At 38.0% G+C, this 11962-nt stretch overlaps 2 protein-coding genes across 2 annotated transcripts; both read left to right on the forward strand.

Moving 5' to 3' along the window:
• The first annotated feature begins 787 nt into the window (after positions 1-787).
• LOC109564307 (olfactory receptor 4F21-like) lies at positions 788-1720 on the forward strand. The gene has a single exon (XM_019967794.2). The coding sequence runs from the start codon at positions 788-790 to the stop codon at positions 1718-1720; it is 933 nt and encodes a 310-aa protein (XP_019823353.2).
• Positions 1721-10827: 9107 nt separating this feature from the next.
• LOC109564308 (olfactory receptor 4K15-like) lies at positions 10828-11761 on the forward strand. The gene has a single exon (XM_019967795.2). It carries the CDS (start codon positions 10850-10852, stop codon positions 11759-11761), a length of 912 nt encoding a protein of 303 aa, XP_019823354.2. The 5' UTR covers positions 10828-10849.
• Positions 11762-11962: the final 201 nt, after the last annotated feature.

Genomic DNA, 11962 nt, shown 5'->3' on the forward strand with positions numbered 1-11962 from the left:
TGGCTCTGACACTTGGTCCATTGCAGACTCAGTTTCTTCATTAATAAAATTAGTCTAATAAAACTGCATTTCTATATGGAATTCTATGAAGTTTAAATGAGATAATGAGCTTAGTACAAAGCTTTGTATAGAGGATATATTGATAAATGTTATCTGTTAATTTAACATTTTCTACTAATAGGTATTTTGTAATCAATATTTTATTGAATATACAGGTCTATATGCACTATGATAATGTTTCATGAATCAAATATTATGAAAAATCAATATCTGGACACCTTACTTCCTTGATAAATTGTGCCAAAAAGAAAAAAAAAACAAAAACAAAACACACACACACAGGTGAAGCAACATAACACACATTAAACAGTTTCAATCTGAAGATTTCTATTTAACCAGTGAAATAAACTCAGCTAAGGGTACTTTGCAATTTTGTGTGAGAACATTGATATAAAAGTGACAGAAATGACTAAGTTTATTCACATGAGAGCACACCTAGGTAGATGATCAAGGAAAATGTCCAAAACTTGAGAAACAAAAAAAATTTTATACATCTTAAAATGGAATAAGAAGAGAAGTAAACACACTTACTTTCATTCAAATTTTCATAAATTTTAATGTAATCATTCTTCTTATAATATTTCCATATTCTTTTTTTTTCTAGTTAAATGATTTACCAAAATACAAATGAGTAGGATGAATAGAAAGTCTACTTTTGTACTACTAATTATGACTTTTCATTTTCTATCCTCAGGTGATTTGATAATCAGCTCTTCTGCCCAAGTCAATGGATGGACCAAATGATTCTGTGGTTTCTGAGTTTGTGTTGCTTGGACTCTCTGGTTCTTATGAAACAAAAGTTTTTCTCACGTTGATATTCTCCTGGATTTATTTAGGGATCATCCTGGGAAATCTCTTCATTTTGCTTTTAGTAATTTTTAATTCTCACTTACATTCTCCTATGTACTTCTTATTAGCAAACTTGTCCTTCATTGATATGGGGGTTGCTTCTACCACAGTCCCCAAGATGATTACAGACCTTTTAAATGAATACAAGATAATTTCTTTCCAAGGTTGTATGGTACAAATATGCTTCATCCACATAATGGGAGGAGTGGAGATGGTGTTACTCATAGCCATGGCATTTGACAGGTACACAGCAATCTGCAAGCCTCTTTACTATTTGAACATCATGAACCCTAAAATATGTGTTTCATTTGTAATCACTGGCTGGGTAATTGGGGTGACTCATGCTATATCTCAATTTGCTTTCATTATAAACTTGCCCTTTTGTGGTCCTAACAAAGTAGACAGCTTTTATTGTGACTTTCCCAGAATCATAAAACTTGCATGCACGGATGGAGCCAAATTTGAGTTTATTGTTGCTGCCAACAGTGGCTTCATGAGCATGGGCACCTTCTTCCTGCTAATCCTCTCCTACATCTTCATTTTGGTCACTGTCTGGAAATGTTCTTCAGGAGACTTATCCAAGGCATTTGTCACTTTGTCAGCTCACATCACTGTGGTGGTTCTTTTCTTCACTCCATGCATGTTTCTTTATGTTTGGCCTTTCCCCAGATCATCAATTGATAAATACCTCTTCATTGCTGACTTTGCTCTCACCCCTGTCTTAAATCCCATTATATATACATTAAGGAACAAAGAGATAAAGGTAGCCATAAAAAGATTGATCAAAAGACATTATGTCAAATTTTGCTGATCAGATATGACTTTGGAGCTTTAAGACTATAATCCATCTGTCTTTTGGACTTCTCTACTCAGGCAAGCGAGTCGAACTAAGTCGTTCCAGTCATGTCTGATTCTGCAACACTATGGACTGTAGCCCTCCAGGCTCCTCTGTCCATGAGGATTCTCCAGGCAAGAATATTGGAAGGGGTTGCCATGCCCTCCTCCAGGGGATCTTCCTCACCCAGGAATTGAGCCCGTATCTCTTACGTCTGCACTGGCAGGCAGGTTCTTTGCCACTAGTGCACCTCTACTTAGGTACCTAAGACCTAAAATAGACAAAACTAGCAGCAGCAGATGTATCATCTACCTCACTGAACAAAATTCTGCTACATCTGTATAGTATTTATTCATTACATTTGCTACCATGGAAGGTATCAATCTACCACATAAGGTGATTCTTTTATTATTTTTAAAATAGCATGCTGCTGCTGCTGCTGCTGCTAAGTCACCTCAGTCATATCCGACTCTGTGCAACCCCATAGAGGGCAGCCCACCAGGCTCCCCCATCCCTGGGATTCTCCAGGCAAGAATACTGGAGTGGGTTGCCATTTCCTTCTCCAATGCATGAAAGTGAAAATGAAGTCGCTCAGTCATATTCTATTCTTAGCAACCCTATGGACTGCAGCCTACCAGGCTCCTCTGCCCATGGGATTTTCCAGGCAAGAGTACTGAAGTGGGGTGCCATCGCCTTCTCCGAAATAACATGAATATCTACTAAATAACATTTTGGATTGAAAGTGTGGCTATTTTGACAATAACAAACATAAAATCTCTTCATCTTATAAAATTTGTAAGTAAATTAGCTTGGTTTGGGAAATGTCGGGAACCATCACATTGAATGGTTATATATTTTGTGTAGGACATACTAACTCTACTTAGTTACTTATGCTGATTTCCCTCAGAAGACTCAAAGACAAAATTTAATCACAGTAGTTTATTTGGAATCTGATTTTTGGAAGCACCAGTGAAGGAATGAAGAAGTGATACTGAAAAGGGAAGGATGCTTGTATGTTAACATAACTGTGCAAGCTTATTGTTGTCCTCCAGGAGAACTTATAGGTTCTATGACTTAGAATTCTTCCGGCTGAAGGACAACGTTTTTGGAGTATTTGTTCATGATTATAGGATGTATTAATTTGTTGGCATCCCCAGAATATCCTATAGCAAATATTGTGTATCTGGGTAACCAGAGAAAAGATGTGAAATAGGCTTTCTGGTACTGACAGTAAAGAACTATCTCCAATAAAAGCAAACTTAAAAGCAGCCTCCCATTAATGCTTTGTTACTTAGATAAGTGCTAATTAAAGTGTTTATTCCAATAGACCCCAAACTAGTAATTGAGCACAGAGAATCAGTGATATAAGATATTTCTCTGCTTTCTACAATTCCCATAAACAGAGTTAGAGGTGGACCATTCAGCTTTGGGCATGGTTCTGAAAGCCATGACCAGATTCTGAGATCAGTCCCGAGAGATGACGACCACCTGAAACCCACAAAAGCCAACTGATTTCTTCAAGAAAGGAAGTGAAATAGTTTCAATACAAAAACTGTAGCTATAGACCAAAGTAAGAATTTTATTATACCTACAGAAAATTCAAATGAACCAAAGAACATTTTAAAATTCTACTTTACTTCCATCACTAGAATTGTTAACAATTAAATTCACCTTGAAATTTTGGCTCTGAATTTGATTTAAAAGGTAAGCTATCAGATAATGCTTTCAATTCAGAGAAACACAGAAACTTAAAATCCCCTTGTTCTACCTACTCACAGAGCTCTGGAAGCTATTCTCCACCATAAGTATAATTCACATTAAGGGTAACACTGTCCCATAAATAATTCTCAAAAAAGACAATGTAGTGTTTGTATTCCTGCAAGCTGACTGTATTTCAGGTCCTAAATAGAATTTTAAATCAGTTTTATCCATGAAGAATCTGATCCCAAATAATGACGTTTCCAAATGTTATATACCTTGTGCTCTACAACAATCTCTTAACCTCCTCCTTGCTTTTCTTCCTCCCTCACATTTAAACCAGCTTTCTTAGTATTTCAAAATCAACTTTCAATATGTACTAACTGGGATTTTCTGGAAGTTTTTTCAAGTTTCCAGAAACATTAAGGGGTTCTTCTCAGCAACTTCCTGGAACTTTTTGACTCGCTAGAGCAAAGGTCCTTCCTTCACCAAAAGGGATGCCTTCTCTACAGTTCAAGAGCTGGATACTGAGATTCAGGAAGGCCTATCCCAGTTCATGGTCCACAATTCTATAACAGGAGATGATCCTGGACAGAGATATAAAATATTAATTACCAGAAATTTCCAAACGGGGAATTTATTGCCAATGGTATTGTTTGCTAATAGTTTTTTCAGGAAGAACTTGAATGAACTATATAAAGGGAAGCCTCAGAAGTTATGAAAACCAGTTATTTGCCATGGAAACAGAATTAAGCTTTTAGAATTGACAATACCAGAATGGCACCACTGAAGGAAGAATCAGAGGAGCTTAGGTGCCCACCCCAGCCATACGGTTTCTCAACCCTGTGACTTCTTGCAAGACATGTTGAGACATAAACATTTGACATAAGATCCATTTTAATGAGGTTATTATGAAGACTGCTGCTGCTGCTACTGCTGCTAAGTCGCTTCAGTTGTGTCCAACTCTGTGCGACCCCATAGACAGCAGCCCACCAGGCTCCCCCGTCCCTGGGATTCTCCAGGCAAGAACACTGGAGTGGGTTGCCATTTCCTTCTCCAATGCATGAAAGTGAAGAGTGAAAGTGAAGTTGCTCAGTCGTGCCCGACTCTTAGCGATCCCATGGACTGCAGCCTACCAGGCTCCTCCGTCCATGAGATTTTCCAGGCAAGAGTACTGGAGGGGGGTGCCATCACCTTCTCCAATTATGAAGACTAGATCATGCAATTTGAAAGGGAGCTCTTGGCATGTGAAATACAGTCAGGTTCTCTTTGCCTGATTTTTATTTTGCTCTCCACATATTTTACACCTCTTTAAGGAGAGTTCTGTCTTGTGTATTTGAACATATAAATATAAACTCTTGGAAGCTTTATTTCTCCAACATGAAATATCCTGTCCTTTAAAAAATTAATTGCTACAGTATTCTTTGAAAGTGTTGAAGTAATCTTTATCTGGCTACTAATATGAATTAATTTTATAGTACTATTTGTAAGTCACATAACACCTTTCACAGAAAGTGTAGAGAAAATAAAGCAGGCATGGGCTTTGGGGTAATCCATAGCACTCAGGATCTCTTTTGTCTGAAATGTCCAGGAGTGAGTAGACTATGATCTATGAAAACATCCAGTATATCCTTTTGACTTCACAAGAGAAAATTAGAGTATTTTACTTCCAATATTTTCTAATTCCAGTCTCACTTTTCAAACTTTGCCATCTTCTGGAAATATTGAAGGCAGAAAGCTACTTTTTATTGTTACATACTATGAGAGTGACCAAAGACTAAATTAGAAAAAACTTTTAAACAGGTTGTAATGATAAACACAGTTATATAATATTTTTTCATATGGATACTGGCCATTTCACCTTTTTAAGTAGGCTTCTTATAAAGAGTTGCATTATTAAATGAACAATTAACCAGATGACCCCCAAATCCCACTATTTGGTATTTACTGAAGTGAAATAGAATAGTTAAATACATAAATCTATGAAAGAATATTCACACAGCTTTACTCTTAATCATTAAAAATTGGAGACAACTCTACTATCCTAAACTGGGGATATATATACAATGCAATACTATTTATCAATGAAAATAAATTACTAATATATGCATCAAATGGATGAATCTCAAGTACAGAGTAAGAAAAGCCAAATGCAAAAGACAACAAATTGTACAATTCCATTTTTATTTTGGTAAAAGGAAAATACAGAGACAGAAAAGAAACCAATAGTTTCATAGGACAGGGGTTTTGTGTGTGGTTGAGTAAAAGGGCCATAGGAGAATGTGATGTGAAATGAGACTGTAATGTATCATGGTGCAATGGTTACCCAAGTATATATGTGTAACTGCAAAACTCTCATTGGTCTTTCACTTAATAACTATAAGACTTAGGAATGTCACTTAGCCTCTTTTGCCTGTTTTCTTCTTTGTAAAGAGCTCTATATATCATCATAGTTAGTGAGATGATACCTAAAAAGTGTGTGGTAATACCCAAGCAACTGAATTAGTGTTGACTCTATGTGTTCGCAAAAACTGGGCTGGCTATGGATTCTAGTCCTCAGGGCACAAAATGGGTGGTAAGCCAAATATATTCATTTAAATGTTTTGAGATCTAGAAATGAAAGAGATAAACAAAACTTTGAGAGGGAGAAATTGAGACAGTAAATAAGGAGGAGAGAAGCAGGGACAATAAGGGAAAGGAAATAAATTGAGATTTAGTAGCATAGTCTTTGACTTTTATTTAAAATCAAAACTTCCAACAAAAAAAGATAAAGAAAAATATCTCCAATGGCATACATTGATATGTACATCTACCACTACTGATAGGAATAGGAACAGAAGGATGCACTACAAGACTGATACTTGTTAACTCTGAGAGCGGATGAGATTTGGAGGGGACAGATGAAGTGGGACTTCAATAACTGCTTAATGATATACATGAACATATATCAGTATTAGCTTGACTCTTGTAAGTAATGCTGTATCTGTGTATTATATCTTTAATAAAGTAGTAAATTAAAAAGCATCCATCCACAGTCTTCTTGTAACGGAGTTGGATGAGCACAGCCCTTAGTAAGCAGCCATTGCTGTGTCTCTTATTCTACACCTGTTACTAGGCAACAGGTCTTGCTCAGACCTTGCTGGGTGCCTCAGTGGCCCCACCCACAAGCAACCAACCGTCAATGAGCCACTGTTAGTTGTCCTGCTCAGCTATTGGTCAGCACTGCAGTGGGCCCTGCTCACAGCTAACTGTCAATGAGGGACCACTGGGGAAATAATGGAGTCAAGGGTCAGTGGTATGGTGATCATCAGTTGGACAGTGAGGTAAGAGGCAGATTCAGGCCTTCTCCTGGAAGGCCCTCCAGCTTATCCAGCCTTGGGCCAGCAGGTGAGCTGGAGGACCCAAGGAATAGACTAGGGACTACATCTCATGGAGCTCCACGGCCCACACTAAGACCCTTCACTAGCTTGGCCCAGGCTTTGAGGCAGCAGTGAATGTCACCCCTATCCCTGTCTCTCCAACCCTATAGCAGTGGCCATCTGTATAAGTTGCAGTCTATGAGACCTGGTCTCCCCATTTGTGCAGCCTGAGGAGACTGAGGGCCAGCTGGGTTGGGTGCCTGGCTCCCTTAGGGATGACACCTAGGCAGGATATGGGAACCTGGCCCTAAAGGAGCTACCAACTGAGCTCTTCCTCCTCTTAGCCAGGACCTGGACCTTGGAGGGTGAAGGTTGTGCCTTAGGACTTTGCCTTTTCTGATCAAGACAGAGAATAACATTCATCTGGTAGAGATATACAGTACATCGTTACCTGACCATGACCTGACCTCAAGGACAAAGGATCTGACACCAAGAAGTCTGCAACAACTAACCACACCCATCCCTCACCTTTTGCTTTTAAAGGGGCTTGCTGAAAGCTTTGAGTAACTTTGGGGTTCTTAGGGCATAAGCCACCCATCTCTTTGTATAAATCTGTAATAAACCTTTCTCTGTTCTGAATTCTAATGTTTAGTATTGATGGGTCTCTGTGTGCAGGCAGAGGGGCTTGCGAATTCAGTAACACTCTCATCACATACAGAAATGCTTATAACATGGTTAACACACAAACCATTAACATTCAGAACTTTGCTCAAGGTAGCATTGAGAACATTGAGACCAACTATTCCTCCCAAGTCCCAGGAAGCAGAAGTTTAAGTAGGCCCCTAAGTCATGAGCATAGTTGCAAAGTGATGAGGTGAGGGTGAGCTGCCTGTCACCTGCCATTCACATGTCATCTAACTTCTGCTGGCACTGGCTGATTCTGGCATCTTAGTTCTCTTCATGACATGGTAGATGCAGAACAAAAGGAAAAAAGTTATATCCTCCTAAATTCAGAATATTTGAATCTGTTAAACTTCCTTCTTTTACAGTTTTAGGTGTAATTAACTGAACTAACTTTAGCTTTTACAAGGGGGCATTATTTTATTATGCATGCAAAACCCAACTTTTCCTCAAGGGAAGTTGAAGACTAAGGATCCCCGAGGAGCATGACAGGGAGAGACTTTTCAAATGTTTGGCTTTATTAAAACACAGATATGGAAAGTTTCCAAACCCAGAGGCTACTCCTTAGAGTGTACATTTGCCACATTGAGGATGCACTCTCACCAACACTGTGCGAAATGGCAGAAAATTACTTGGATTTCATTTCAGACTAAAAGGAAAATCTAGAGTAAGCCTTCTCAGTTAGGAAAAGGATCTGGTTTCAGAGGTGATCTGTATAAGGTAAGTATATCCCAATCTATCTGATTTTTTAACTTTCACATTCAATGTTTCTCCTCTATTTTGATTTGATGTCCCCCACCCCTTTAGCATTTTTTCATACCTATCTGTGAAGCTTACTGTTCTAAAGATGTTATTTTAGTTAATGTGCTTATAGGAAAGACTATGGGCTTTCTCTATCAGTCAGTCCCTGGGACTTTGGGATTCTTAACAACACTTTGACAAACTGACAAAAAACACTGCCTTTCTACAATCTTAAAAGTTCCTAGAGGCCCAAGTTAGTAAGATCAGTTCTCACAGATTCTCCAACTTCCCAACCCAGGGATTGAACCCAGGTCTCCTGCATCGCAGGCAGATTCTTTAATATCTGAGCTACCAGGGAAGCCCCCAACTTATATTAACATTTTCTAATTCCTTTTATATTTTACTTGCTCTACCATTGATCAAAGTAGTAAATGGAAAAAAAGCCTCAGTCAAATATCAATAGGGCAAAGTACTCTACAATTTAAGGACAAACAGAACTGAATTTATATTAATGTAAACCTTTACTTCTTTCCCTATTGTTATTGCTATGTACATTTACTGGTGTTTCAGTCACTTCTTTAAAGAACTAAATATCTTATTCCAGAAATCTTTTTTACTTAGTCTTCTCAAATTCAAGATTCCTATAGAAACCATTTTGGTAGGGAAGCTATCCTGGAAGCTTTGGAGTCAGACAAACCTGTTTATTTTCCAGTTTTAGAACTTTCGAACTTAAGGTGGGAAAATCAAATTTCACATCTACAAAAGGGCAAGAAACACGATTGCTAAAATAATGTGTGTGTACATAGTTTATTGGGGCTTCCCAGGTGGCTCAGTGGTATAAAATCTGCCTGCCAATGCAGGAAATGCAAGAGACCTGGTTTCAATGTCTGGGTCCAGAAGATTCCTTGGAGTAGGAAATGGCAACCCACTCCAGTATTTTTGCCTGGAAAATCCTCTGGACAGAGGAGCCCAGTAGCTACAGTCCATGGGATCACAAAGAATCCGACATGAGTGGGCAACTGAGCATGCATGTACATACAGAGTTTATTAGACCTCATGTTGTGTTCCCACCAAAATAACATAGATCTTATGTTGTGCTCTTACCAAAATAACAAAGTAAAATAATTTTAAACTCAATACTGAGATGCTGCCAGTCCATAATCCATATGCCGATTTTCATTAAAAAAAAATAGTCATACTTTTTCTGAGGAAAGAAGAAAACACTTGAGGAAAGAAAATAAAAGCAAAATCCAAAGTAAAAATGTGCCCAGAAGAGTAGCAGGCAGTTCAAACAAAAAGAAAGGCAAATAGTCCTTTAAAATGGTGTGTGTTGATGGGGAGAGGGAGATGCTTAATCTCACAGTAAGAAATGAAATCTACATTTAGATGTCATTTCTTGCTACCATTGAGAAAACATTCTAGTGGTAACGAGTGAAAACAGGCAATTTTGTACACAACTAGTTGAAATATAAAATGTTTGAAGTCTTATAGAAGGAATAACTAACAAAATAGGTTTTTAAAGTGCTTACTTGGTAAATAGTAAGTTCTAGTGAGTCAACTTAACAGTAGTAGCTAGACTGAAGATAACAACAGGACACTATATAGAGAGAAATAAAGAGACATTAAAGAGGGAAAAGTAGAAATAAAGAAGGAGGGAAGGAAGGAAGTGGGGAGGGACAGATGGATAGAGAGAGGGAGAAAAGAAAGGAAACAAAGGCTTTGCTTTCTGGCTTGTAGAAAATAGAAAATATATGTGTCCACAGTTCACAGAGGTCAATTTAAATAATGCAAAGGAATAGTGTAAGTACAAATGAAGTAGAATTTATTAATATATTTTCTCCCACAGGGGCAGTCAGGAGTAAAAGTAATTTAAATTGGCCTGTCCTTTAGGCTACTCTGAAATAAGAAATTTCTGTTGCCAGTGAAGGCAAAGGACCAGTCAATGTGCATTAATAAGTGGATAAGTTAGGCTAAGGAGTAGATAATATTATGGATATATCTTCTCATAGAGAGATCAAAATGCATGAAAATATTTTGCACTATAAATGTGTAGTCAGCATCTAGGGTTTCTTTTGGAACACAAACATCTTTTCTGAAGTCATTTGATGAACAGTTTCTCCCTGAGTGTGTAGAAGACCTTGGTTTAATTCAATCTGCTATATATATCAACTTAGAAATTGATTTGTTTCTAAAAAGTGTACACTATAACGAATTATTGCCCTGGATAGATTCTGAAAAATAAAAAGCCTCTAAATAGATTTTAGAACGATGCATTCTCCCTGCAGAAAAGGTATATTCAAGCCCTGGAGAAACTGTTCATAAAACACATTACTACTAAAGTTTTTAATCAGAATATTTGTTTTCAATAACCCTTAAGAACTGTACTTCTGATGGATAAAGTTTTTGATCTGTCCTTCTATATTTAATTAGCTTCTTTGTTTAGTCAGAGGATTGTGCCCATCCATAAATTCATAAAATGTTATTTTCAATTTTGAGCTCAGTATAATGCTAAGATTTCAACACTGCACCTGAGAAGAATTTATCTGCTCTCTGACACCTAAACCTTAAGTTCTTCTTTCTAGAAGTTCTTAGTTCATCTCTTCTGGACACTTTAGAAATTCACTAAATGGAAGAAGCAAACCAGTCCGTGGTATCTGAGTTCATTTTTCGTGGACTCTGTGATTCAAGGGAGCTCCAGAAATTCTTCTTACTGCCATTTTCTGCACTCTACCTGATGACCGTCCTGGGTAACCTTTTCATTGCATTCTTAATCATCACTGACTCTCATCTCCATTCCCCAATGTACTTCCTCTTAGCCAATCTCTCATTTGTTGACTTCTGCTTTTCCTCAGTGACCACTCCTAAACTGACCACAGACTTCCTAAAGGATAATAAAACCATCTCCTTTGGGGGTTGCATGAGTCAAATCCTCTGTGTACATTTCTTTGGAGGGGGTGAGATGGTACTGCTTGTGACAATGGCCTATGACCGTTATGTAGCCATCTGCAAGCCACTCCATTACTCCAGCATCATGAACAGACAGAAGTGCATCTGGCTAGTATTGACATCGTGGATCATTGGCTTTGTGCATGCCGCAAGTCAACTAGCTATGATTTTAGATCTTCCCTTCTGTGGACCCAGAATAGTGGACAGTTTTTTCTGTGATATTCCCGAAGTGATCAAACTAGCCTGCACGGATACTCATACTCAGAGAATATTGATAAATGCTGACAGTGTTTTCTTGGCTACAACGTGCTTCATTCTCTTGTTGATCTCTTACACCAACATCCTGGTGACTGTCCGTCTTAGCTCCAAGGATGGGGCATCAAAGGCACTCTCTACCTGTACTTCCCACATCACAGTGGTGGTGCTGTTCTTTGGACCCTGCATCTTCACCTATCTGTGGCCACCTAGAATCACTTGGGTGGATAAGTTCCTTGCTGTGTTTTACACAGTAATCACACCTCTCTTGAATCCAGCCATTTATACACTGAGAAATAAAGAGATTAAGAATGCCATAAAGAGACTGATAAGTTAGCATATGTGTTCAAGGTGTAATTTTTAGAGTCTTCATGTAATCAGCAATTCCACCATGTGCTCCCCAATTTGGATATATTCTGACCTATGAGCTGGAAATATGTTGTATCCATAAGCTTTAAATATTCCCAAATGTATGCTGTGATTTAATCCACTAAGAAAATATGTTAAAATGCAACACTAAAATTCTTAACATTGGAAG

The sequence above is a fragment of the Bos indicus genome, chromosome 10, assembly GCF_029378745.1.
Source record: "Bos indicus isolate NIAB-ARS_2022 breed Sahiwal x Tharparkar chromosome 10, NIAB-ARS_B.indTharparkar_mat_pri_1.0, whole genome shotgun sequence".
NCBI classification, from domain to species: domain Eukaryota; kingdom Metazoa; phylum Chordata; class Mammalia; order Artiodactyla; family Bovidae; genus Bos; species Bos indicus.

Coding starts and splice junctions, on each gene's coding strand:
- LOC109564307 (XM_019967794.2), top strand. CDS start 788: ATGGATGGACCAAATGATTCTGTGGTTTCTGAGTTTGTGTTGCTTGGA.
- LOC109564308 (XM_019967795.2), top strand. CDS start 10,850: ATGGAAGAAGCAAACCAGTCCGTGGTATCTGAGTTCATTTTTCGTGGA.